The following is a 27903-nucleotide window of genomic DNA, read 5'->3' as shown; positions in this document are numbered from 1 at the left end:
ATAATAATAATAATAAACTAACTAATTATGAGTGGCCTCACCCCTCCACAGACCTGACATGTAACCTTGGTCTATTACCATGGCCTGCTTGTCTCCAGGTAGATAGATATGTATGATAATACCGTGAAACATCCCGGGCAAGAATGTGTCATCCTTCCCTCAGAAACATTCCATTGTGCAGCTTTAACTTCCAGCTAAATTTAACCAGATGAAGGTGAAAAATTGTCAGACTGAAAACCTCTTCACAAAAATCACAACCAAAATTTCACTCAGAAATTGAAAAAATGGTAACACTCACAGGAAAAGTCGGGCGGGGGCTCCTGGAAGAAACAAACAAACTTACATAAATTTAAATTTAAAAAAATAATAATACAAATTATATTTCAAATGTAAAGAGACTCACCCAGGGAGGAAACTGAGCGCCATGTCTCTGCAGGAAAGCAAATGTGGTTGAGGTTTAGTCTCAAGAATCAGGACTTGGTCTAAACCTGGTCTAAATCTTGTCTGTGTCCTGGTCTGGACTACTCCTGGTCTAAACCTGGTCTAAATCTTGTCTGTGTCCTGGTCTGGACTACTCCTGGTCTAAACCTGGTCTCTCTTGCTGCAGATTTGAGACAGACTGTTATTTGAAAACAGGTTTGAGAGCTCCTTGAGGGCAGAGCGCTGAACCAGAGGGGAGGAGGGAGGAGGCGTGTGACAGTGATAAAGATTTAAAGCACCTCTGTGAAACCTTTCTGGTCCACCACCGGTTTGTCTCATGGAATGTCTCAGAATATGGCATTTAACTTATCTATCTTGCATCTATTCAATTACAAGAGCTTTTACTGCTGAAAATGGCAGCAAGTGGGCCTGCCTCTGTAATTTGGCCTGTTCACACCACCTGCTTTTCTCCATATGAATATTCAAGTTTAATGCCATGCTGCGGAACATTGCAGGAAAAAAGCCAACTCTCTAAAATGCCTCTGATCTGAATGGTCACTACTTAAACCCAAGCACCTACAGCCAATCATGACTCAGTGCTAGTGCAGCCTCTGCAACTCAGTGAGTGAATTCTGGAGATTCTTTCACATGAGGCCTGTCCATATACTGAGAATGAGACACGCTTGTATGTGTCTGTCTGCAGGTCAAGGCTCTGGACACACAGGGTCAGGTGTGAGTATAGAGGCAGGACACAGACAGCTCCTTTAAAATCTGTGTAATTCCTGGGCCTATCCACAAGAAACAGAAACAGGCACAAAGGTCTGTGTCTTCTGTTTAAATAAACTATAACAGTCGTTCAACAGTCTCATCAGGGATCAGGTTTTTCTCCTCACATGTTTACGAGACAGTGGAGCAGGTCTGGACAGTGGACAGTGTAGTGTATTGAGTTTATGCTGTTTCTGTTGAATAAAGTTTGTGCTGTCAGATTATGAAGTTCCATGCACCAAACACAAAGCAGATTATAAAATAGAATCAAAAATAGATAATGATAATTATTTTTAAGTTCTGGTTCAGTCCTGGTTTAGGCCTGGTTCTGTTCTGGTTCTGTTCTGGTTCTGTTCTGGTCCACCCCTGGTTCACCCCTGGTTCACCCCTGGTCCACCCCTGGTCCACCCCTGGTCCACCCCTGGTCCACCCCTAGTTTAGTCTTGGTTTAGTCCTAGTTTGGCCCTGGTTTACTCCTGGGTTAGTCCTTGTTTAGTCCTGGTTTAGCCCTGATTTAGCCCTAGTTCAGCCATAGTTTAGTCATAGTTCAACCTTGGTTTAGTTCTGGTTTAGTCTTGGTTTAAGCCTGGTTTAGTCCTAGTTTAGTCCTGGTTCTGCTCTAGTTCTGTCCTGGTTCAGCCCTGGTTCTGTTTTGGTTCTGTCCTGGTTCAGTCAAAAGTACTCATTGTTGTGTTGATAGAGCGTAGCACAGTTTGGATTAGTCCCATCGTAAATGATAAAACAACACGTGGAGCCAGTTTCCTTCACATACAGGGAAACCCCACCCACATACAGGTGAAGCTCCGCCCACTGTCCTCAGGTAGAACAGGTTTCAGTCCAAGACACTGATTCACAGGACATCACCTCGACTTCAGGATTTGTTATGGACATTGTTTAATTACAATTATAATAATACAATATTAATTAGCTCTGTGCACAAAAGCACCCGGAAAGTTTATTGTTAGCATCACTATTTCCTGTCCAATTGCATCTCTATGAGTCGCACTAAAATGAATAAATATTTAAAGATGAGGTAGTAGACAGGGAGCTGTGGGTGGATGTCACCGACAACATGTTAAACACAACATAAAAAAATTTGAGATATGTTTGTGCCTCAATGCTAACTCTAATGCTAATTTTCAGGCACAAACAATATTAAAACATTACCACAAACTGAAGTATTCTACATATAAAAATAATTGGGTAGTCTTTATTTTGATTAATTGAGTGTTAAGAGGTTGTTTATTTATGTTATCCAATCTTAATAAAAGTGACTGTTAGCTCTGAGACACAGTGAGCTAGCTAACGTGCCCTGTGCACAGAGACTATTACACTTTAGCTCTGATCACTGTAAATGCCCCATCAGGAGCTGTGGACCAGGTCTGAGCCAAGATCCTGGGCAGGAGGACCTAGGTGGATCCTAATCTTGATCTAAGTTTAGCCCTGGTTTAGTCTGGTTCAGTCCTAGTTCTAGTCCAATTCTTGTTTATAATTTGTGACTTGTGTTCCAGGAGAAGACCGATGCTTCGCCCTGCACCTGAATGAGGGGTGTGTCAACAGTTATGACAGGTGTAAAGGAGACTACACCCAGATGCCCTACATCCCCCTGTATATCTGTGTGTTAGATGCCATCCCTTACTCCAATATCCCTGTGTGTAGTTACCATGGTGACACAATACACACAGTAGCAAATACAGCGTGGTAAGCTTTAAGATTGTCTGAATACTCAAGAAAAAATACAGAATGGATTTTTCTTTTAGTCCTTAGTTTAGCTCTGGTTTTGTCCTTGATCTGGTCCCTTCAGTCTTGGCTCAGTCCTGGTCTTGACTGAGTCTTGGTTCACTTCTGGGTCAGTCCTGGTTAAATCCTGGTTCAGTTCTGGTTCAGTCCTGGATCAGTCCTGGTTTGGTTCTGGTTCAGTGGTAGTTCAGTCCTGGTTCAGACCTGGTTCAGTCTTCTTACCTGCCCCAGCTCCATACTGTGAGAATGAGGTCCATGGTCTCTGAGTGACCCAGCTTGAACTGAAACTGGGCAAAACCTGGGATTATCTTGATCTGCCGCACCTGTGCACAAGCCCCGCCCACACCACACAGGCACGCCACAGCATCGCTCGTGCGTTTCACAACAAAGACACATTCAAAACATAATGTGCTTTTGTTTTAACACATGTGGATTGTTATGTAATATTTTTGGACATTTTAAATTGCAATACTGACTGGAGCGATTAATCAAAAAAAAATACCATGTCAAAGAAAAATAATATTTTTTGTCTAGAAGCCTTCAGTCACCAGATTGTGTTTTGAAAAATGCAAATTTACAATAAACATAATAGTTTGACTAGTCATCTGCTAAAATAATCATTAGTTGAAGCCCTCTGTTGATCTAAAACCAGTTAATAAAACAAACAATGATTTCCAGGTTGGACCATTATGATGCCCAATGGGGCCACTTAAACATGCATGAACCAGGATTAAACTAATGACTAAACCACGACTAAACCACAACTGAACCAGGGCTAAACCAGGACTAAACCAGGAGTAAACAGGACAAAACCAGGACAAAACCAGGACAAAACTAGGACAAAACCAGAACTAAACCAGGACAAAACCAGGACTAAACCAGGACAAAACCAGGACTAAACCAGGACAAAACCAGGACTAAACCAGGACAAAACCAGGACTAAACCAGGACTAAACCAGGACTAAACCAGGACTAAACCAGGACTAAACAAGGACTAAACCAGGACTAAACCAGGACTAAACCAGGACTAAACCAGGATTAAACCAGAACTAGGAAGAACGGCAACCTGCACATTATGGAGATGGGATTGAACCGCTCACTTCAGGGTTAGTGGGGTAACACTGAAAAACTACTGCCTGTGATGAAAAAAGAGTGAAATTCTATGGCACTGCTGATGTTTGGATGGCCACCTCAAATACTGTCAAAATGGGACAAATTGTGCCATGAAATGGGATAAATTTAGGTTTGTATATAAAAACTAAACAACAAAAAATTCCCATAAAATGCCTCAAAACACAGTCAGAGAGACTGAAATAGCAATGGATTACACCATTATACAAAACCAGACAGACAGGACATTCTGATTTTTTTTAAATAGATGCATTAACGCTATCCTGTTTTTAAGTGAGGATAAAAGAGACAGTGGCCACCAGAGGGCGCTACCTGACAGAAAACGGCACTGAACACAAACAGGTGACGTTATGGTTTATAGTTAAATTAAGCCAAAATCACTACTACTTTTACTATTATTATTATTATTATTATTATTATTATTATTATTATTATTATTATTATTATTATTATTATTATTATTATTATTATTATTATTATTATTATTATTATTATTATTATTATTATTATTATTATTATTATCGTCATCATCATTATTATTATTAACCTGTGTTTTTTTTCTTTTTATATAGTTTTGAAAATACAATATTGGCTATCTAGTCGTATTGGTTTCATATGTACATTTAAGCTCATGGTGACATGGAATTAATAGAATTTTTTTTGGTTGAAATAGATATTACTTTTTTAGACATACTCACTTTTACTCAAGTAACAAAACTATAACTTAATATTCTTCTGGTAAAAGTTTAATCTCATTTTAAATGTAATGTATTTCAGTTTAACTCAACCCTTAACTTTTCAGGACTGACAAAATTTTAAACCTGATTTTGATACTATGGACAATGATAATCAAAACACTCTATTTACTGAATGTAATTTTCAACATAAATTAATAGCTTTAAAAATATATATTATTACCATGTGGTTTGATGCAGGCATAGGTCAGGATCATTGTAAAACTGTCCAAGGAAGGTACAAGTGTCTTCTGTTTCATTCTTTTGTGAGGCTAGAGGTAAAATTCTGACTAGTGTCATGATACTGTCAAACTTGATTTTGATACTACGAAATAGACTTGATACTTGATACTGATTCTGATTCCACAATGATAATGAAAACACTCTTTCTTTAGACAATATACTATGATTTTCCACATTCAATGGTAGCACTTTCTTTTATATTCCCATGTGGCCTTATATCTGTGTAATCCCTCAGTGTCCAGTAGGTTCATAGTGGTCCATGTGTGTACACTAGTCTATGTGTCTTATACTTGTTCTGGTACAGCTCAAGATCATTCGATAGATATTCAGGAAAGGTTCATTATTTGTGACATGACTAATTCTGAGCGTTGCAGGCTCTTATCCTCTCGTGACCTTGGTTATCATAAAAGAGTTCAAACTTGTCCGTACTTTTCTATTGTTATAAAACGTGATTTACATTTTATTAACTTTGATTCAGTTCAATGTTTACATTTTAAAAATCCAGAAGAATTAACCAAAATACTTAAATCTGAACTGACAAACTAACAAGAATCACATTTCAGAACATGTTTATAAAGACTGAAACTACAGAGTTAGACGTTTATACAGATATACAGATATACAGCCTATAAGCCACAAGGGAATTTAAAAGAAAGCACAGCCATTTAATGTGGAAAATCACACTATATTGTCTCAATAAGAGCTTTTTTTATTATTGTGGAATCAGGATTGGTATTGAGTCTATTCCTTAGTATCAAAATTTAGTTTGAAATTTTAGTTCTCTTTATCTTCTGTCTGCTTTTTAATTTTCTCTCCTCATGTCTGACAAGATGTGATGTGGACACAACGCCACATGGGGGCAGGACTGAGTCGCAAAAAAGTCGTTACTTAAATCTCCAAAAGTCAAATCCACACCTGGTTTTTCCCTGATAATTTCTGTCGGCTCCATTCTCCAACCACACCACAACATCTGGAAGGGCATCTGACACACCACAACATCCGCAGATTAACTAGAGACATTTGACTGGCCCCATCTTAGTCTAAACTACAGGGATACAGGAGGATGGGAGGGCATCTGACACACAAGGATACAGGAGAATGGGAGGGCATCTGACAAAGGCTCCACCCCCCTCCCCTTGGCCCCTCCCCCTGGTCTCTCTCAGAGCTCAAGATTCTTCAGAAGCAACAGTCTGCTCCCCAGCATCACCACAGAGAGACCAAATAGGACCAAACAGGACCAAACAGGACCAAACCAGGACTAAACCAGGACTACACAAGGACTTAACCAAGTCTAAACCAGGACTAAGAAGGACTGGACCAGCTGTAAACAAGGACCAAACCAGGAATAAACCAGGATTAATGCAGGACTAAACCAGGTCTAAAACAAGACTAAACCACAACCAAACCAGGATTAGAGCAGATCTAAACCAGAACTAGAACAGGACCAATCCAGGTCTAAAGCAGGTTTAAAACAGGAATAAAACAGGATTAAACCAGGCCCAAGCCAGGACTAAAGCAGGTTTAAAACAAGACTAAACCAGGACTAAACCAGGTGTAAACTAGGACTAAACCAGGTCTAATCCAAGACTACATCAGGACTTAATCAGGTCTAAACCAGGACAGACCAAGGAATAAACCAGGACTAAAAGTAGATTTGAACTGTAGATATCTGAGGACTGAAGAAGGTCTTAATTAGGACTACGCACCACAATTTCTATTTTATTATTTGAACATTTTCTCACAGTTTTTGGAAAGTTTTTAATAAATTTTGTTAAATCCACTGAACATTCCTCCTCAGACTTCCCACATTTCCGGTGTTTTTTGGAGCATTTTGATCATATTTCTCACAGTTTTCTGCAAATTCGTGGAGCTTTTGGGAGCTTTTAGGAGCTTTCAGGAGCGTCTGGGAGCGTTCCAGACACCATGGCGTTGGAGTCTCTGTGTTTTCTTCGGCAGTGGCTTCGTGAGGAGCACAGATCTAGAAAACTCATCCTTTTCATCGTGTTTGTGGCTCTGCTCCTTGACAACATGCTCATGACCGTTGTTGGTGAGTAAAGCCACACTCTGGAACTTTTATCTCTCAGCGACATGTCACAGCTTTAACCTGGACTGGTCCACAGTGAGGGGCAGATCTGATTCTTTAAAGGTGCACTGCGTAACATTCCAAGCAGGTTACAGCATTACGCTACATTACAGTTGAGATCTGTGGAGAGTCGCCCCTTTTCACTGAAGGAATTCTTGTATTTTGAGCAACATCTGTAATGACTCAATGCCAGATGGATATGTTTAATGTCATACCATGGAACATTTCAGGCAAAATAATAACGTCTCCATGGAGACAAGCAGATAGCAGACACTCCACCAGAAAAGTTGTGCAGTGCACTTTTAAGAAGGCAGGATTAGTCCTGTTTTAGTCCAGGTTTAGTCCGGGTTTAGTCCAAGTGTAGTCCAGGTGTAGTCTAGTTTTAATCCAGGTTTAGTCCAGGTTTAGTCCAGGTTTAGTCCAGGTTTAGTCCAGGTGTAGTCCAGGTGTAGTCCAGGTTTAGTCCAGGTTTAGTCCAGGTTTAGTCCAGGGTTAGTCCAGGTGTAGTCCAGGTGCAGTCTAATTTTAATCCAGGTTTAGTCCAGGTTTAGTCCAGGTTTAGTCCAGGTTTAGTCCAGGTTTACTGACTCTGACGTGTGAACCCAAGTAGATCTGACCTGGAGAAACATAAACATCTGAAAATGATAAATTCAGAAAAATGAAAATTTGCTGACTTTGTTTAAGATGACATTATTTAAAGGTCCTGTATGACACAAACTGACTCTGTGCGCTCCATGTTATAATGTTTTCTCCTCAAAAACATATCTGGAGTTGTGTTTTGTTTCATTCACACGTTTGAGTAACACTTTATTATTAGTCTGTCTACTCAGGTCTAGACCAGGTTTCCAGTCTGGACCTGGACTCAGGTCTGGGCCAGGACAGATCTAAATCAGGACTCAAGTTTGGACCAGGATCAGGTCTGGACTAGGACTCAGATCTAAACCAGGACTCAACTCTGGACCAGGACTTAGGTCTGGACCAGGACTCAGGTCTGGACCGGGACTCAGGTCTGAACCAGGATCCGGTCTCGGGCAGGATCGCAGACCACTCTCTGATCTTATCTTTGTTCCATTGTTTGTTCAGCCTAAGGTTATAATCCCATTAAACACACAAGTACTTCCTACTATTAGTACTGCAATACTACACCAGCCACTTAGGCTACTACTACTGTACCTACTACTACTACTACTACTACTACTGCTGCTACAGGGTTAGCAGTTTCTACACAGATTAAGATCCCATGGTGACACAGGAAGGGCATCTGACACAGAGGAAAGGAGAGTGCCTGAAGAACTCCACTGTATAACTTTTTAAAAAGTAGAAAAAATTTAAAGCATGTGTTGTCTTTTATTTAGGTTGTGTTTATTGCACAGAAAAACATGCATCCTTACTGTGAGTGGTCTCACACCTCCACAAACCTGACTCTTATTTGACCTGGAGGAGGGCCTCCTTTTGTTGTTTCCATAGAGATGTTCATTTGACTATAATCTTCCACAGTATGGCTTAAAATGCATTTAAAGTTCTGAAGTATGGTTTTAACTTTCTGCAGACACCTCCATAAAGTTGTGCAGTGCTTTAAATGGTTCTTTGTATTTGACTGTGACTATAATGGCACTTCTCGTACTTGTTCATAAATAAGATGACCTCTGTGAGTGGTGCTGGTCTGCCCCGGGGCGGACCGCACAAACATGGCTGCCATTTGTCTGATCCTATCTCAGTAATCTGATTACTCCTTCTGTCTATGGCTTTAGAAGAGCATGTGTATACTCTGTGTATACTCTGTGTATACTCTGTGTATACTCTGTGTTTATACTGTGTGTATACTGTGTGCATACTGTGTGTATACTGTGTGCATACTGTGTGTATACTCTGTGCATACTGTGTGTATACTGTGTGCATACTGTGTGTATACTGTGTGTATGCTCTGTGTATACTCTGTGTATGCTCTGTGTATACTCTGTGTATACTCTGTGTATACTCTGTGTATACTCTGTGTTTATACTGTGTGTATACTGTGTGTATACTCTGTGCATACTGTGTGTATACTGTGTGCATACTGTGTGCATACTGTGTGCATACTGTGTGCATACTGTGTGTATACTGTGTGTATACTGTGTGCATACTGTGTGTATACTGTGTGCATACTCTGTGCATACTGTGTGTATACTCTGTGTATACTGTGTGTATATTGTGTGTATACTGTGTGTATATTCCGTGTATACTGTGTGTATACTCTGTCTGTACTCTTTGTACTTTGTATATACTTTGTGTATACTGTGTGTATACGGTGCGTATAATGTATGTATACTCTGTGTATACTGTAGGTGTACTTTGTGTCTACTGTGTGTATACTTTGTGTCTACTGTGTGTATACTTTGTGTATACTGTGTGTATACGGTGCGTATAATGTATGTATACTCTGTGTATACTGTAGGTGTACTTTGTGTCTACTGTGTGTATACTTTGTGTCTACTGTGTGTATACTTTGTGTATACTGTGTGTATACGGTGCGTATAATGTATGTATACTCTGTGTATACTGTAGGTGTACTTTGTGTCTACTGTGTGTATACTTTGTGTCTACTGTGTGTATACTTTGTGTATACTGTGTGTATACGGTGCGTATAATGTATGTATACTCTGTGTATACTGTAGGTGTACTTTGTGTCTACTGTGTGTATACTCTGTGTATACTGTGTGTATACTGTATGTATACTGTGTGTATAACGTATGTATACTGTGTGTATACTCGATGTACATTGACTAAACTGAGACTAAATCAGGATTAAACCAGGACTGAACCAGAACTGGACCAGGACTGAACCAGGACAAAATGTGGATCAATCCAGGGCTAAATCCAGGAGGGAACCGGGCACATAACTCAACTCAGACCGAAACCTGTCTAAGCCTTGGCACTTGCAGTACAGGTTTCGTCCTAGTTAATCCTGGTTTAGACCGCATTTAGTCCTGGTTTAGTGCTGGTTCAGTCCTGGTTTGGTTTTAGACCTCTCCATTAAAAAGACCCTGATCACTGACCACTAGACAGGATTGAATTTTGATTGGATTAAAATGTGATTAAATAAAAATTTTGTGTCAGTCTGTTTTAGTCCTGGTTTAAACCTGGTTTAGTCATGGCTTAGTCCTGGTTTAGACCTGGTTTAATACTGGTTTAGTCCTGATTTAGTCCTGGTTCAGTCCTGGTTCAGTCCTGGTTTAGTCCTGTTTTAGACCTGGTTTAGTCCTGATTTAGTCCTGGTTCAGTCCTGGTTTAGTCCTGGTTCAGTCCTGATTTAGTCCTGATTTAATCCTGGTTTAGTCCTGATTTAGTCCTGGTTCAGTCCTGGTTTAGTCCTGGGGCAGTCCTGGTTCAGTCCTGATTTAGTCCTGGTTCAGTCCTGGTTTAGTCCCGGTGCAGTCCTGGTTTAGTCCTGGTTCAGTCCTGGTTTAGTCCTGGTTTAAACCTGGTTTAGTCATGGCTTAGTCCTGGTTTAGTCCTGTTTTAATCCTGCTTTAGACCTGGTTTAATACTGGTTTAGTCCTGATTTAGTCCTGGTTCAGTCCTGGTTCAGTCCTGGTTTAGTCCTGTTTTAGACCTGGTTTAGTCCTGATTTAGTCCTGGTTCAGTCCTGGTTTAGTCCTGGTGCAGTCCTGGTTTAGTCCTGATTTAATCCTGGTTCAGTCCTGATTTAGTCCTGATTTAATCCTGGTTTAGTCCTGATTTAGTCCTGGTTCAGTCCTGGTTTAGACCCGGTGCAGTCCTGGTTTAGTCCTGGTTCAGTCCTGGTTTAGTCCTGTTTTAGACTTGGTTTAGTCCTGACTCTTTCTTCTTGTCTCTACAGTTCCAATAATCCCAAACTACTTGTATCAGATGGACAAACCTGCGACATCTCCTCAGAACCTCAGTTCCTCTTTCCAGAACATCGTGTCTCTGTACGACAACTCCATCAAGACATCCTCCACCTCTACCCAGGTCTCAACGAGTCCCAGTCCTAGTCCTAGTCCTAGTCCCAGTCCTGGTCTAGTCCGGGCAAATTCCTCTGACTGCCCCTCCTCCAAATCCAGCCTGGTGAACGAGAACGTCAAAGTGGGACTCCTCTTCGCCTCCAAAGCCACAGTGCAGCTCATCACCAACCCCTTCATCGGACCACTGACCAACAGGTGAGTCCGACAGATGAGAGAGGTGAGACAGGAGTGACAGGGACTGACAGGTGAGAGAGAGAGGCCACTGTTTTGTTTTACTTTTGATACAAAGACGAATTGACATAAATCAGTGAGTTATCCGTGCAAAAACATTCTAGGTCTTTTTGGCTTCATTTGTGCCTTTTCACCCCCTAATTCTCTCACAGCCGATCAAATCTGTAGAAAACTCTCCATCTGTCCTGGACTAGATCGCAGCGTGAAAGGCTTGTGGCCATTTGTCGCCCCCTGTGAGTCGAGCCCATAATACAGAGATTTTCAGTTTTCCTCATATCATCTGGGACCCCCTGGGTGAGAACCAGGGATTTCTTGGATGAAGTTAGTTGTAAGATTAATGTCTTTTTATGAGGTCAGGTGATATATTCAGAGTCAGATTTAAGTTTTGAGCAGAATTCACAAATGAGGATGGTGTTTTGGTGGTGATAAAACAATGATGTGGTTTAAAACAATGATAATACAATGTATTAAAAAGCCTTATTTCCTTTGAATGCACCCAGACATGCTCCCATTAAAGAGCCCAAAGTCCCATCAGGTCTGGAGACAGGTCCAGGACCAGGCTCGGGACCAGGACTAGGCTCTGGTCTTGTTCTTTTTTAAGCTGCAGTGCTTCTCTCGCTTCATTTGCCTTGACGCGTCCTTGTCTGAGCGACACAGAGACACGGAAAAACATTTACTCAGAATGTGGCCAAATAAAAACAGGGGGAGGGCATCTGACACAGAGGGAGGGCATCTGACACACTGGAAGGGCATCTGTTGTAGTATAAGGCGTGTCTTGTTTGCTTGGATTGATTTGATGCATATAACAGAAGCAGGAAGTGCGCTGTTTGATTTAAACCACATTAAAGTAATTTTACCGTCCAACGCTCATTTGTGTCTCTGCTTGATGTCTGAAAACATCAATTCAAGAGAGATGAGGAGAAGGAGGAGAGAGAGCTGAGATGATGAGCGAGTAGAGGAGAGAGAGAGAACTAAAGACAGAGGAGAGAAAAGAGAGAAGAGAGAGAGGACATCAATCCAATGCTCTAGTCTAGAACATATGGAGAGATGAGAGGATGAGAGGAGAGAGAGAAGGAAGGAGGAGCGAGAGAAAGGAAGGAAGTGAAAAGTAGAATGAGGAGAGACAGAGGAGGGAAAAGATACAAGAAAAAGGAGAGGAGAGAGGGGAAGAGGAAGAAAGAGAGAGAGAGAAGGATGGAGGATAGACGGAGGAGGAAATAGGAGAGAAAGGATAGACAGAAGACAAAAATCTGAGTGAGAAAAAGGAGAGGAGGGAAAGAGAGGAAAGAAAAAGATAATAGGAGGAGGAGAGAGTCCATGTGTCAAACACAGTCACAAAGAAGCTAAACATGTGTCCTCCATCTTTGTCTGAACATTGCGCTTTATCATATTAATGATAAACAGATCTGTTTAAGACTTAGACCAGAACCTCAGGCCAGAGCCTCAGACCAGAGCCTCAGACCAGAGCCTCAAAAGCTCAGACCAGAGCCTCAGAGGCTCAGACCAGAGCCTCAGACCAGAGCCTCAGAGGCTCAGACCAGAGCCTCAGACCAGAGCCTCAGACCAGAGCCTGAGAGTCTCAGACCAGAGCCTCAGACCAGAGCCTCAGAGCCTCAGACCAGAGTCTCAGCTCAAAATATCAGCCATCAGTTTCTCAGGATTGTAAACAAAGAGTATTGGTCATGAAAAACTCAGATCAATCTATCTCTACCCACTTCTATCGGTCAGCCTCTGTAAAGGTGTGTTCACACTGAGGCGTCAAAAATGCGTTGGACATTTTTAGTTGGATGCCTTTGGATTTGAGGCCTCTGAGGTGCATTATGGGCCAGAGTGTCTGTTGTGGTCTTCGAATGCCTCTGGATGTTTTGTTTTCCCTGTTTCTTTGTGAACGATGCAGACCAGGTTGAGAGAGTGGCTTTAGTGTATTTATTACATAAAACCCATCAACGGAGGCGATCGGCTCTGCGATGGCGTGTCTGGGTTCATGACTAGCCTTTAAGCTAGCCTGCATAATTAAGTTGCCGCTAGTTTCTGTCTGATGCCGGATAATGACGTCTCTAAAGCATTGTAACGTAGTCTCTAATTGGTTGACACTGTGTGTCAAACGGCAAAGATTCAGTTTTTTCACTCACATTGGATGCGAGAACAGAACGTCCGAAGCCTGAACGCTCAAGACATGCCGTGTCAATGCCAGATTCACACCGTTCTGACACTTGAAAACACATAAATAGTAGTTTTTGCATGAGCTCCCCCTGCAGGTGTCGTCTTGTGAGTGCAGTTTGGGTCAGATATGGAATAGAGCTTTTTCCACTCCCCCAATTTAGTCGATCAATCAAACTGCAGCACATGTCTTTAGTCAAATTCAGATCTAATAAAATCTAAATCGTGATCTAGGTCTAACATAAATCGTGGTATTATCATTCACACTTGGCTCTTCTGTCTTTCAGGATTGGGTACCAAATCCCCATCTTTGCTGGCTTCTGCATCATGTTCCTGTCCACCATCAGTCAGTGTCTTGTTTTTATTTTTTAGATTTAAGTACATCTTTTTGTCGTTATCTTTATTATTATTATTAAAATGTTTTTGTTTTTAGTGTTTGCATTTTCCTCCAGTTATGCTCTGCTCTTCGTCGCTCGATCTCTCCAGGGAGTCGGCTCCTCCTGCTCCTCAGTTGCAGGTAAAGCTAACACCTGTCTGCTCCTGTCTGCTCCTCTGTTTCTGCTCCTGTCTGCTCCTTTGTTTCTGCTCCTCTGGCTCTGGTCCTGTCTGGTCCTGTCTGCTCCTCTTGCTCCACTCCTCTGGCTTTGGCCTTTATCGCTGCTTGCGGATCTAATTCACCTTGTCTCTTGTATGTTTCAGGTATGGGGATGTTGGCGAGCGTGTACACAGATGATGAGGAGCGAGGACACGCCATTGGAATCGCTCTGGGAGGCCTGGCCATGGGCGTGCTCGGTAAGTGCGCCACCATTTTGAAATGTGCCACTTAAAGACACAGTTTTAAAATATATATATTTTTTAAAAACTAGCTCAGTTTAAACAGTTTGCAGTGGTCCAGAGTTATTCCTCACTTTCCTAATGTGTTGACACATGTGTGTTATGTGTCAAAACTCTCAGAGTTCTACTATCACAATAAACCTAACAACAACTAGCATGCTAACAGCGTACTTCCTGACTACCTGATGATACAAGGCTTTATAATTACAATTGAACCTACGCCTCCCTCTTTCTCCTCAGTGGGTCCTCCATTCGGCAGTGTCTTGTATGAGTTTGTGGGAAAAACGGCTCCATTCCTGATCCTGGCTTTTATCGCCCTATTTGATGGAGGTACAGCTCCTGTCTCCTCTTCCCTGTCATGAGGGGTTTGTGTCTCTCTGAGTGCTGGAGGCTGTGGGTTAAACTCCTGACGTTTGCCTTTGTGCCCTTTAGCTCTGCAGTTGTTCGTTCTGCAGCCAACCAAAGTGGAGCCGGAGGTGAGTCAGATTTAAACCTTATTAAAACCAATATTGAAACAACATATATTTAATATTTACACAATATTCACATAATGTTTACTGAGCGTCACAGCTGTGTTCATAAGGAAACCAATTACAAAGATAAGGCCGAGCTATACAGCTGCTTTAGTCCTGGTATAGTCTGGATTTAATCCTGGTTTGGTCCAGGTTCAGTCTGGGTTCAGTCCTGGTTCAGTCCTGGTTTAGACCTGGTTTAGTCCTGATTTGGTCCTGTTTCGGTCCTGGATTAGACCTGGTTTAGTCCAGGTTTAGTGTTGTCATGTTTAAAGGCACTGGTTGCTCTTGTGTTTTCTATTGGCCTCTCTTAAAAGGGAAGTTGTTTTTTTTTGTTTTTGTTTTTTTGATAAGACCCAAAGGACCCAGTCTAAAGGAAGTGTGTATTTTCACATAAGGCATGGTTATGTTCACACGGCTCTAGGCTCCAGGCTCTAGTCTCAGGACTCTGGATTTAGGGCTCCGGACTCAAGGCTCCAGGCCCTGGGCTCTGGGCTCAGGGCTCTGGGCCAGTTGAGTTGTTTATGTTTGTCACTAGATTGCAACATTAATCACAATCAAATCGAAATCACAGTTTGAATCACAATTATCCAAACATTTGGAAGTCCCATAATTCCCTTAACTGGGAACTAGAATGCTCACTTCTGCAAAACTTTGTGAAGATGTGAGTCTGGTCACTGCTGAATCTCCCTGAGTTGAGATGCGTATGATTGACAGGTGCATTAGCCAGTCAGGGACACGCTTGGTCCATCTGTATCCAAACAAATATGGCAGCTTATGAGGAAAAAAGAAATGAGAAAAATATGACAGGGGCTGAAAAACATGGAGGATTTCTGCAGAATCAGTCAGTGAAGAACCAAACTCTGTTCATCTGAGGTCAGCTTCTTCATATCACGTGTCACTGAAATCAACAAATCTGATTCGACAACAAGTAATTTCCTCCACAAACCACAAAATCTCCTCTTATTTTGCATAAAAACTGCAAACCCGGTAGTTTAAATCCTATTTATTCACCACAATGAGTTTATAAGCACTTTTCAAAACTCTCACAGGCTAGAGCAGAGATCTGATGTGACAGTAAAGCTAACAACAACAACTAGCATACTAACACACACTTCCTGATTATCAGACAATAAAATGCTTTATAATTAAATGCAGACAGTACACAGTGGACTTATTTTGACCTTGAGACAATATAATTGTACTGGGGCAAGACACATTTTGCTCAAATACATGTGAAAAAATCTGGTACAAGGGCTTTCATTTTAAACAATACAAGAACTGCTAAAGGTGAATCTAAACTGGATTAGATCCAGGTCAAAGGTCGTTCTGTGTTTTGTTTATTACTTATTGACTGGTGCAGACTCATTATATTCTAGAGGTGTTGCGGCTTTGAGGGACTGTAAATGAGAGGTACTTCAGCTGAGGAAAACATGTCCTCCACGTGAGCGGGACTAAACCAGGACCAAAAAGAACTAAACCAGGACTGACATCAGGGGTCAGCAATGAATGAAGCCAAGAATCCTGTTTGACAACATAATATTTGGAGGAGGGAGAGTGAATATATGGTACAGAGGATAGACAATGGTACAGAGGAGGGACGGTGAATATGGTATAGGGAAGAGAGTCAGAGGAGCAGAGAAGAGGAACAGAGGAAAGGGTCAGATGGAGCAGAGGAGAGGGTCAGGTTAGAGGAGCAGAGAAGAGGGTCAGAGGAGAGGATATTGTTCTATAATGACACCATAGCACACGCCATGTTTTTGTCAAGCTCCCTTGTTATCCGTGGGTTGTGGGGTTGTGGGTTAGACCAGGACTATAATCGGACTAAGGACTCGGAGGCTCTCAGGTCCAGATGATTAGGTCTGGACTTAATGAGGCTTTCCAAGAGACAAAAGGATCCTAATAAGAAAGAAGCGAACAATACCACAATAGAGAAGAATCAACAGAGGAGCAGCCATTAAGTCTACCTCAGGACTGAACCAGGACTGGACCAGGACTAAAGCAGGACTAAATCAGGACTACAGGAATATACATATTGTTTATCCTCTGATTAATGGTTCAACCTCCACTGCCTTTGAGGTGTCTAGCGAGAAAGCACAACCATCCTAGGTATTGAATGAGCATTTAGCAACAATAAAATTATGTCTGTCTGTCTGTCTGTCTGTGTGTCCGTGCATGTATGTATGTGTGTGTGAGCGTGCGTGTGTGAGTGCGCATGTATGTGTGTGTGCATGTGTGTGTCCATGTATGAGTGTGCATGTATGTGTGTGTGAGTGTGTGAATTCTCTTTTCAATGTGTGACTTGCTCTGTGTGTTTCAGAGTCAGAAAGGAACTCCTCTGCTCACACTGATGAAGGACCCGTACATCATCATCGCTGCAGGTAACAACACCGTAAACCAGGAGCAAGGACTTGGTCTTGACCAGGTCTAGACTGGGCCTGGACCACAGTGTTCAGCTCCAGCCAAATGAAATGCACCGAGGCTAGCAGTTATAGGGGCTAATTTGGAGTCAAGTTCCTTATTTAGAATTCAGACCAAGTGTATCATAGCAACCGAAGAGCCAATCAGGAGCGAGGCTGTTGAAGGTAATGCCTTTTTCAATGTAAAGTGAATTGGAGCCAGAGTCGATGGAGCCGGAAGTGCGCCCATGCTCACTGCCCATGCTTCCTGTTTGGAACACTGCAGCTAGCAGCTAATGAGGCAAGCCCAGAAACTAAAGATCTGTCCCACCTGAAGAGGCTGGACCATAGTTTGAGAAACACTGGGGATCAAACCTGAGACCTTCTGTAGTCTTCTAGTCAGGTTTGCAGCACACAAAAGCATCTCTGTGCTTTGGCCTTGGCTTGCCAGTCTTCATCCATCACACTGGAAACATACAGCAGACAGTAATAAATAATATTGATACTTTGCAGTGACATCAGGCTGGGGGTGTTTTAAATATATGTATATGGAGGATTGTTCAGCAGTTACCATGGTGACACAATGCACACATTAGCAAACACTGACAAAAAGTTTTAAGATCATCTAAAAACTCAAGAAAAAATATAAAATGGATTTAAAAAGCATATTTTCAGGAGCCTGTGATCAATCCGAGCGTTTCTGGTTCTGTTTAGAAGTGTGATTTTACACAAAAGGTGAGAGTGACTAACTGGAAAAACTGATGGCTAATGCTAGTTAGCTTGGGACTGTTGTAGTTCCAGCCAAGTCAGTTCTTTATGGTCAGTGTTAGAACAAAGCTCAGATTAAAGTCTAACAGAGCTTCAGACAAAGCAGAGCCTACGGTTAGCATCACACCCCCAGGGAATGTTGATAATGTCAGCTGCAAAGTATCATTAAAGTCATTTTTATTTTAAACTAAATTCATCACTTATTCCAGTTTTCTGCCTGTGTTATCCCCATGTTGTTCCTGTCTTGTTTCCATGTTATGTTCCAGGAGCGATCTGTTTTGGGAACATGGGGATAGCGATGTTGGAGCCCACTCTGCCAATCTGGATGATGGAGACGATGTGTGCAGCTAAATGGCAACTGGGTAAAATCTTTACTTTACTCAAATCAAATGAAGACACAGTGAAGACACATGTTTTTCAGTGTAATAAATGCAGCCATAATGAAAAAACATGCTTTTATTTACTCTATTTTGGCAAAAAAACAAAACAAAAAAAAGGTACATACTGTAGATGTACTTGCAGAGAGAGAGACACATCCAAGTGTCTCATCTCAGTATATGGACAGGCCTCATGTGAAAGAACCTCCAGAATTCACTCAATGAGCTGCAGAGGCTCCACTAGCACTGAGTCATGATCGGCTGCAGGTGCTGGGGTTTAGGTAGTGAACATTCAGATCAGAGAGAGGCATTTTGTAGGTTTAACACAACTGGATTTCAGCTTTGAAATTGGCAACCTAAATAAGAGAGTCATGTGAGGCTCATTCTGCTTTCTGATTGGATAATTGTCTTGAACCAAAACACCAAAATATAACAGGAATAAATTACGTCATGTTGTAATTAAGAATAAATCAGAATTACAAGAGTTATCAGTAAAAATTATATCTGATTTGAACATGTTTACCTCGTATCTGGAGACACAGATGGGAGGGCATCTGACACACAGAGATAGAGGAGGATGGGAGGACATCTGACACACAGGGATACAGGAGGATGGGAGGGCATCTGACACACAGGATGCAGGAGGATGGGAGGGCATCTGACACACAGGGATACAGGAGGATGGGAGGGCATCTGACACACAGGTCGTATATCTCTCTCCTCTCTTCCTCCGCACACTTGGAGCCTGCATTATGAGGTCCATTTGTCATGGCGTAGTGATATTTGCGTAATCTGCCCGGTGGAGCACTGATACGGCGCTTTTATAAGAATGGGTCGTGATAAGGCTCAGCGGCGCCACAGGAAATTGCACCCTCGCCTCGGAGACAGGTGCAGGATCTGCTCGGGATAAGATCGGATTTTAATGACAGACCAGTGTTTGTGAGAGACGGATACGGCACAGGGACAAACAAGACACTGAGGACTGACCCAGAACTGAACCAGGACTGAACCAGGGCCGAACCAGGACTGAATCAGGATTAAATCAGGTCTGAAACAGAACTGAACCAGGAATGAACCGGGACTAAACCAGGACTAAACAGGACTGAATCAAGTCTGAACCAGGACTAAAGAAGGACTAAACCAGGTCTGAACCAGGACTGAACGAGGACTAGACCAGGACTGAATCAGGACTAAATCAGGTCTGAAACAGAACTGAACCAGGACTGAACCAGGACTAAACCAGGACTAAAGAAGGACTAAAACAGGACTGAACAAGACTAAACCAGGACTGAATCAGGACTGAATCAGGTCTGAACCAGAACTTAACTAGGACTGAACCAGGGTTAAACCAGGACTGAATCAGGTCTGAACCAGGACTAAAGAAGGACTAAACTAGGACTGAACCAAGACTGAACCAGGACTAAACCAGGACTAAGCCAGGACTGAATCAGGACTAAATCAGGTCTGAGCCAGGACTGAACCAGGATTGAACCAGGACTGAATCAAGAACAAACCAAGACTAAAAAAAGGACTGAACCAGGAGTAAACCAGGTCTGAACTAGGACTGAATCAGGACTGAACCAGGATTGAACCAGGACTAAATGAGGACTGAACCAGTCAAATATCCTGATATTTGTAACCCTCTCTCTCCTGTGTGTTTCTGCTGAAGTAGTAGTAGTAGTCATCATAGTAGTAGTAGTTCTAGTATAAATCCATATTTGTCTGGCTTTGATACCTGGAGCTCTTTGACCCGGTTTGGGTTCATGCTCTGGGTCCAGTGACACTGACGTCACCCAGAGCCAGTGTTTACTCAATAAAAACATCTGAATGGTCTGAACCTCTTTATATAATGCAGTGGCTTTGGCTCTGGTCATGTTTTCCATCTTAGATGTGAGCGCCTTGAACCAACAGGAAACAGGTGTTGCTAATGCGCTACCTTTGTTTTGCTAACATGTCAGCTCCACATATAAGTCCCATCAGTGGAAATACAGCAGTTTATCACAAGATCAGGTCAGAGTTTGGTGAGAGATCATTATTTTCTGTTGAGATCTGCTTTTTGCCTTTCGCTTGACTTTCGGCTTTCACTGTGTTGTGTAGCTCCTCCTTAAAGTGCATATGACAGGTTCTGATGATTCTCTTAAATTTGACATAATAAACCTGTTATAGATATAAATTATAGTTACAGAAATCAAGAAGCAATTTTTGAAGAAAAGGTGAAAAATATGTTGAAAATGACAGGAAGTGGAAAGTCCCACACTGATGACATCACACTGGGAGAATTCTGTCCAAATGTTTGGCACAATTTAGACACAAAACACATTTTCTGAGACTTTAAACATCATTTCAACAAAACAAATTCAAATTATATTTGCATTTGTCCAAATCATAACATTACATAATTTTGACATTTCAGGAGTTTGGCAACATAGTTCCTTGGTAACAGTTATGGATTTCCCTTGTGCAGGCGTGTCCAAACTGTGGCCGGGAGCCAAATGCAGTCCTCAGACCAATTTTTCTTGGCCCTCAAGCTTCCAGGTGAATTGGCCCATATTACCTTAAACAGTACTTTTTACATTTCTTACTGCCCATCTCAAATATAATGTTAATGTGTCCCATTGAGGATGTAAGCATGAATAAAGATCTAGTGATTCAATCTAACTTATAATAACACAGATTGTATTGGCGACCAGTCTATGGTCCTCAATCGGCCCTCAGCTTTGTCTGTGTTTTTATATGTGGCCCTTAATGAGAACAGTTTGGACACCCCTGCCCTAATGTGATGTCATAATTTTCAACTAGGAAGTAGAAATATAAACCTAAAAAAATGACCAAACTGGGACTTATTGTAGGCACTTTATGCTAAAGCAGACCTAGAGCTGTACAGAGCTGGACCTCTTTGGGAGCTAGTAAACCCCAGGATTTACTTCAGACTCTCAAACAGCCCAGTACAGTTCACTTCAGACAGTGGAGACATTTATGGGCCAATCTGCTCCAAACAGAACCATTGTAAATGAGCTTATAACTCTGATCTGACTATTCCCTCTGTGTCTCAGGTGTGGCCTTCCTCCCCGCCTCCATTTCCTACCTGATCGGCACCAACATCTTCGGAACTCTGGCTCACCGCATGGGCAGGTCAGACCAGACTAAAGCAGGACTAAAGCGGGGCTAAAACAGGACCGAACCAGAACTGGACCAGGACTGAATCAGGACTAAACCATGACTACACCAGAACTAAACCTAGACTGAACCAGGTCTAAACCAGGACTAAACCAGGTCTGAACCAGGTCTGAACCAGGACTACACCAGGACTACACCAGGTCTGAACCAGGTTTGAACCAGGACTACATCAGGACTGAACCAGGACTTTATCAGGACCTTATCAGGACTGAACCCGGGCTCTCAGAGGAGGGTGGGTCTGATGCTCTATCTGCAGATCTCTTGTGGCTGTTATTAAATCTTTATCTGTTTTTTCATAAGACGCTTTTGTGCTTCTGTTTTTTATCCTGTGTCTCTGAAATCAGCAATAACTCCCCAGACCTCCACCAAGGCCCACAGCTCTTCATGAAATCACACGTTTGGCTCTCAGTGTAGCACAGTTTAGGGTCTGGATTCTCGCTTTTAAGAGGCCAAAAAAGTATTTATTCAGCCACCAACTATGCAAGTTCTTCCACTTAAAAAGATGAGAGAGGCCTGTATCATAGGTACACTTCAACTATGAGAGTCAAAATGAGGAAAAAAAAATCCAGAAAATCAAATTGATTTGCAAATTATGGTGGAAAATAAGTATTTGGTCAATAACACAAGTTCATCTCAATACTTTGTTATATACCCTTTGTTGGTAATGACAGAGGTCAAACATTTTCGGCAAGTCTCCACAAGTTTTTCACACACTGTTGCTGGTAGTTTGGTCTATTCCTCCTGCAGATCTCCTCTAGAGCAGTGATGTTTTTGGGGCTGTCGCTGAGCAACACAAACTTTCAACTTCCTCCAAAGATTTTCTTTGGGGTTGAGATCTGAAGACTGGCTAGGCCACTCCAGGACCTTGAAATGCTCCTTACGAAGCCACTCCTTCTTTGCCAGGGTGGTGTGTTTGGGATCATTGTCATGCTGAAAGAATCTCACGATACACGGTCCCATTCATTCTTTCCTTAACACAGTACAATCCTTCCTTTTACTTTATCAGTCATCCTGGTCCCTTTGCAGAAAAACAGCCCCAAAGCATGATGTTTCCACCCCCATGCTTTACAGTAGGTATGGTGTTCTTTGGATGCAACTCAGCATTTTGTCTCCTCCAAACACAACAAGTTGAGTTTTTACCAAAAAGTTCTATTTTGGTTTCATCTGACCATATGACATTCTCACAATCTTCTGGATCATTCAGATGCTCTCTGGTAAACTTCAAACAGGTCTGGCTTAAGCAGGGGGACACTGGCACTGCAGGATTTGAGTCTCTGGCGGCGTAGTGTGTTACTGATGGTCGCTTTTGTTACTTTGGCCCAGTTCTCTCCAAGTCACTCACTAGGTTCCCCCCATGTGATTCTGTGATTTTTGCTCACTGTTCTTGTGATCATTGTGACCCCGCGTGGTGAGATCTTGCTCTAGCCCCAGATCGAGGCAGATTATCATTGGTCTTGTATGTCTTCCATTTTCTAATAATTGCTCCCACAGTTGATTTCTTCACACCCAGCTGCTTACCTATTTCAGGTTCAGTCTTCCCAGCCTGGTGCAGGTCTACAATTTTGACAGCTCTTTGGTCTCGGCCATAGTGGAGTTAGGAGTCTGACTGTTTAAGTTTGTGGACAGGTGTCTTTTATACTGATAATGAGTTCAAACAGGTGCCATTAATACAGGTAACAAGTGGAGGACAGAGGAGCCTCTTAAAGAGGAAGTTAAAGGTCTGTGACAGCCAGAAATGTTGCTTGTTTATAGGTGACCAAATACTTATTTTACAGAGGAATTTACCAATGAATTCATAAAAAATCCTACAATGTGATTTCCTGGATTCTTCCCCCCCCCTATTCTGTCTCTCATACTTGAAGTGAACCTATGATGAAAATTTGTGGGAGGACTTGGACAATTGGCTGACTGAAAACTTTTTTGCCCCACTGTATATGACAAAATGGCAACTGATATTTTACAGCTGACGTCATCAACATTCCCTGGGGGTGCTAACTGTAAGCACTGCTGTCTGAAGCTTTGTTAGACTATAATCTGAGCTTTGTTTTAACACAATCTGACCATAAAGAACTGACGTAGCTGAACTACCACAGGTGAGCTGATTTGTGCTGTTGAACAAGTCCCTTTCAAATAATATCACAGTCACAAGCTAGCATTAGCCAACAGTTTTTCAGTGAGTCACTCTCACCTTTTTGTTGAAAATCAAACTCCTAAAAAGGACCATGAACGCTCGGATTAATCACAGGCTCCTCAAAATGTGCTCTTTATATCCTTTTTGTATATTTGTGTTTTATTACGGTAAATGTCTTTTGTATATTTGTGTTTTATTAAATGTCTTTTGTATATTTGTGTTTTATTAAATGTCTTTTGTATATTTGTGTGTTTCAGGTGGCTGTGTGCTCTCATCGGGATGGTTCTGGTTGGAATCAGTGTGATCTGTGTGAGTCACATTTACAACTGTCCTCCATCTCCTCCCCCTCTCTCTTTCTACCCCCCATACCCTCCTTTTTCACTTTCTTTCTTCTGTCTTCTCATCTCCCACCCCTTCTCCTCTATCCCTTTCTCTTCCTCTTTCTCCCCCTCCTGTTTCCCTTTCTCCCTCCATCCTTCTCTTTCTGCCCATGGGGGGGTCACGAGGAGAGCTCTGATTTCATTACTGTGTGTTTTAATGTGATCTGTGTCTTTAAACTGCAGCCTCTGGTTCAGCTCCTGTTTCTGCTTTAGAACCATCTACTCTTTCACAGTTTAAAGCTCTACTAAGAAACTTTTTATCGTGTGTGGTGAAAAACTATAGCTGTGACTTAAAAAACCTGGAGGAGCACCAGCTGATAGTGTCACAAGGTGGAACAGAGTGTTGTAAGCTCTGCAAGATTACCAAAACATGTGTGAATGAAACAAAACACAACCCCAGGGATGTTTGTGACGAGGACATAAGAACAGGGTTAAAGCCCCACTGTGGGACATTTCATCATGTTAGAACAGGGTTAAAGCCCCACTGTGGGACATTTCATCATGTTAGAACTGGGTTAAAGCCCCACTGCGGGACATTTCATCACATTAGAAGAAGGTTAAAGCCCCACTGCGGGTAATTTCAAATAAATATTGCTGAATAGATTTTGAATATTGATAAATATACCTCATTTTTGGCAGGTGCCTTTTGCCAGTAACATTTACGGCCTCATCCTCCCAAACTTTGGAGTGGGATTTGCCATCGGTGAGTTTCACTTTTTATCTACAATGTTTATTTGGATCATAGACTGTATAAAGAAGTGACTGAGGGAGCATGACATCGCCCACAGTGTTCAGCTCCAAATTAAGCTCAAAGAGGCAAGTGGTTATAGTGGCTAATCTTCAACTAGGAACAATATTTGGATATCCAAGCACATATCATAGCAACCAAAGAGCCAATCAGGAGTGAGGGCGTTGAAGGTTACACACCTTTCCATGTGCACCGCTGGTTTACCGCTTCCTCATGCTAGTAGGAGCGACCTTGGGGAAAGGTGCCTGATTTGTCTGTTATTAATGTTCATATCTTGATGTCACAAAATAATGAAATAAAAACCCAGGATCATGTAGAGCGGGTTAATATGAACATTTTAAGGCCAAAATGACGAGTCTGACAGCAGCAGTTACAGAGAGAGGGGAAACAGTGTATGTAAAGTATGTCATGTAAATTTATATATAGTCTATTATTTGGATTAATCGGTGATCCTCAGGCAGACTCTTCAGTTATGTATAATTGTGCTTGTGCTACTTTTATATCTGTAGGTATGGTGGACTCTTCGATGATGCCGATCATGGGGTACCTGGTCGACCTGAGGCACGTGTCTGTTTATGGGAGCGTTTATGCCATCGCAGACGTGGCTTTCTGCATGGGCTTCGCTTTGGGTCAGGACTTTTATCACTATAGATGTTTTGTTCTGCTTTATCTGAGTCACAGAGGCAGTTTAGAATCACACAGGAAATCAAATATGAACATGAGTGTAGGGCCCACAGAGATGAAGTGCCTTGTCTGTAGCCAACTGTGACTGGAGGAGGTCATGAGGCACACATGTCTCATTTTGATCCTAATTATAAAGAGTTTTTATCGTTGAATCAGGCATGTGACTGACAGCTCCAGTACCTCGCTGCTAAAGGCTAAATAGGTTCCATTTTATGACCAACAAGTCAGTGGACTTGTTTCTTTCATTTTAGATGATGATACAGTGATTTAAAATGTGCAAATTATAACATAATAATCTATGGGTGTCAGAGATTAAAGCTATAAAGAGACACAAGCACAGCAGGGCTGATTTTAAATGTCTTCTCTCTCTCCCCCCTCTCTTCCCTCCCTCTCTCCCCTCTCTCCTATCCTCCTTTTGCTTCTCTCTCTACCCCCCCCTCTCTCTCTCCTCTCTCCTCTCCTCCTCTCTCTCCGGTCTCTGTCTCCTCTCTTTTTTTCCCTCTTGTCTCTTTCTCTCTCTGCAGGTCCCTCCATCGGTGGCTCCATCGCTCAGAGCATTGGTTTCCCGTGGCTGATGACCATCATTGGGCTGGTGGACATCATGTTCGCTCCTCTGTGTCTGTTCTTGCGCAGTCCTCCCGGCAACGAGGAGAAGATTGTAAGCATATTACATCATGATTACTTAATATATTACTTCAGTTTGTACCAGTTAAAAGTTTGGACTTTTTCATTTATTTCCCTGATTCTTCACACTATAGATTCTCACTGAAGTATCAGAACTCTGAATGACACTCCAAACTTTACATTTTTAAAACCATCCTTTACCCTTTACCCCTGCTCTTATCACTGCTTGTTACCGTTGATTCTTTGGAGTGACATCGCGTTGGGCTGTTCTTTGTGTATGTCTATGGGGGGATGTTCAGCGGTTTCCATGGTGATAATGCATACATTAGCACATCATCTGAAAACTCAAGAAAAAATACAAAATGGATTTAAAGAGCACATTTTCAGGACCCTGTGATCAGTATGAGTTGGCTAATGCTATTTAGCTTGTGACTGTGATGTTATTTGAGAGGGACTTGTTTAACAGCACAAATCACCTCACCCGTTGTGGTTCAGATAAGTCAGTTCTTTTTGGTCAGACTAAAAAAGCTTCAGACAGAGCAATGCATACAGTTAGCATCACATCCTCAGTGAATTTTGATGACATCAGCTGCAAAGTATCAACATTTCTTGACCCTGATGCGGCAGAGCTGTTTAGAACGCGGCGTTTAGCAGGTTAGCTATGTCTATGTATATACAGTCTATAATCTTCTCTCATAGATCAAAAACATAAAGCACAAATCTAATCACAATACAAAATAAGATTAAGCTATTTCATTTTTTACCAAATCTGTGCAGCCCTAAACTCCGCCCATGTGTCAACCGTATTTGGAGTTTCCTGTTAGACTCTGTCCACGAGTTGATCATATTTGGCATTTCCTTACAGGCTATTCTGATGGACTCAAACTGCAGCATGAAGACCCGAACCTACTCGACCCAGGAGCCGTATCAGGGCCAAGATCCGGACTTGGATTTGGACCCGGACTACGACGAGGACTACGATTAACCTCCGACCCCTCGCAGAGATTTATTTTGTCGTAAAAAACTGAACAAACAAAAAAATGTTTAAAAAAATCTATGAGGTTTTTCTGGTGAATGTTGTGTGTTGTGTCTGTAGTCTCAGAGAGGAGGGGAAAGGGGGAGGAGTTAGGGCGAGAAGGGGGAGGACTTGGGGGAAGGGCCAGGGGGTTTAAGCAAAAGGAGACTTAAAGAGGGGGTATTATGCAAAATTGATTTTTTGGGAGCTTTCTATCATGTTTGAATGCTGTTTCCTCATCAAAAACATGCCTGAAGAGGTTTTAGATGTCATCCAAGCATGTTTGAATAATCTTCTTACGGTTAGCTGTAAAAGTCTGTACAAAGCTCCGCCCACAAGCCTACATCACCCTTGTTCCCAGACAACAATTCTCCATAAATATACAAAAACATGACACAAAACTGTACTCAGCAACTTGACAAACCTGATGTGAGGTGCAGTAGTTTCATTAGTGGGATGCGGCTGACTGCACAGAGAGCAAAGGGAGGGGAGATTCCACGTTAAAAACAAAAGTGAAACATGTGACTATAATACTCCACCGAAGTAAAATACCCCCTCTTTAATACCCCATAGAAGTAAAATACCCCATAGACACAGTACCTCCTCTTTAAGTAAATAAATATGTGATGGTACATGATTAGGTCCAGTCTTTCTTCTAAAACAAGTTTAATACTAGAGTACTGTGAAGGGCCACATGGGAAAGTTAATGGTAGATAGTATGTTTCAGAGGGATGATCTGCTGAGACTGGTTATTTAAAGTTATGAGGAACAGGGTTGTGGTTAAG

At 42.0% G+C, this 27903-nt stretch overlaps 2 protein-coding genes across 4 annotated transcripts in view; one reads left to right on the top strand and one right to left on the bottom strand.

Annotated features, from left to right (window-relative positions):
• Positions 1-27903, bottom strand: part of LOC117382918 (cytosolic phospholipase A2 zeta-like) — a 105137-nt gene that overhangs the window by 18795 nt on the left and 58439 nt on the right. Inside the window, exons 2-4 of one of the 3 annotated variants that reach the window (XM_055227128.1) lie at positions 404-588; positions 299-320; positions 123-194 (exon numbers count right to left, since the gene is read on the bottom strand). In XM_055227128.1, coding sequence (XP_055083103.1) covers positions 123-194; positions 299-320; positions 404-426 — 117 coding nt within the window. In that variant the 5' untranslated portion in view covers positions 427-588. Of the gene's footprint in view, positions 1-122; positions 195-298; positions 321-403; positions 607-27903 lie in introns of those variants that run through there. The other 2 variants (XM_055227127.1, XM_033980159.2) reach the window with 2 other exon arrangements.
• Positions 6945-27094, top strand: slc18a2 (solute carrier family 18 member 2). Its single transcript, XM_033979841.2, has 15 exons — positions 6945-7080; positions 10955-11273; positions 13757-13815; positions 13903-13986; positions 14169-14261; positions 14544-14633; positions 14736-14779; positions 17136-17196; positions 18249-18344; positions 21413-21491; positions 23925-23976; positions 24687-24750; positions 25305-25424; positions 26004-26137; positions 26969-27094. Exons 1-15 carry the CDS (start codon positions 6957-6959, stop codon positions 27086-27088), a joined length of 1539 nt encoding a protein of 512 aa, XP_033835732.1. The 5' UTR covers positions 6945-6956; the 3' UTR covers positions 27089-27094.

This window comes from Periophthalmus magnuspinnatus, chromosome 15, assembly GCF_009829125.3.
Source record: "Periophthalmus magnuspinnatus isolate fPerMag1 chromosome 15, fPerMag1.2.pri, whole genome shotgun sequence".
Lineage (NCBI taxonomy): Eukaryota > Metazoa > Chordata > Actinopteri > Gobiiformes > Gobiidae > Periophthalmus > Periophthalmus magnuspinnatus.
The sequence above is the reverse complement of the archived record's forward strand: the minus strand, read 5'-3'. Positions and strand labels throughout refer to the sequence as shown.

Excerpts from the sequence above, each read along its gene's own strand:
- slc18a2 (XM_033979841.2), top strand. The coding sequence starts at position 6,957 with ATGGCGTTGGAGTCTCTGTGTTTTCTTCGGCAGTGGCTTCGTGAGGAG. Across the intron at positions 14,780-17,135 it reads CAACCAAAGTGGAGCCGGAG|AGTCAGAAAGGAACTCCTCT; the intron begins GTGAGTCAGATT and ends TGTGTGTTTCAG. Across the intron at positions 24,751-25,304 it reads TGGAGTGGGATTTGCCATCG|GTATGGTGGACTCTTCGATG; the intron begins GTGAGTTTCACT and ends TTATATCTGTAG.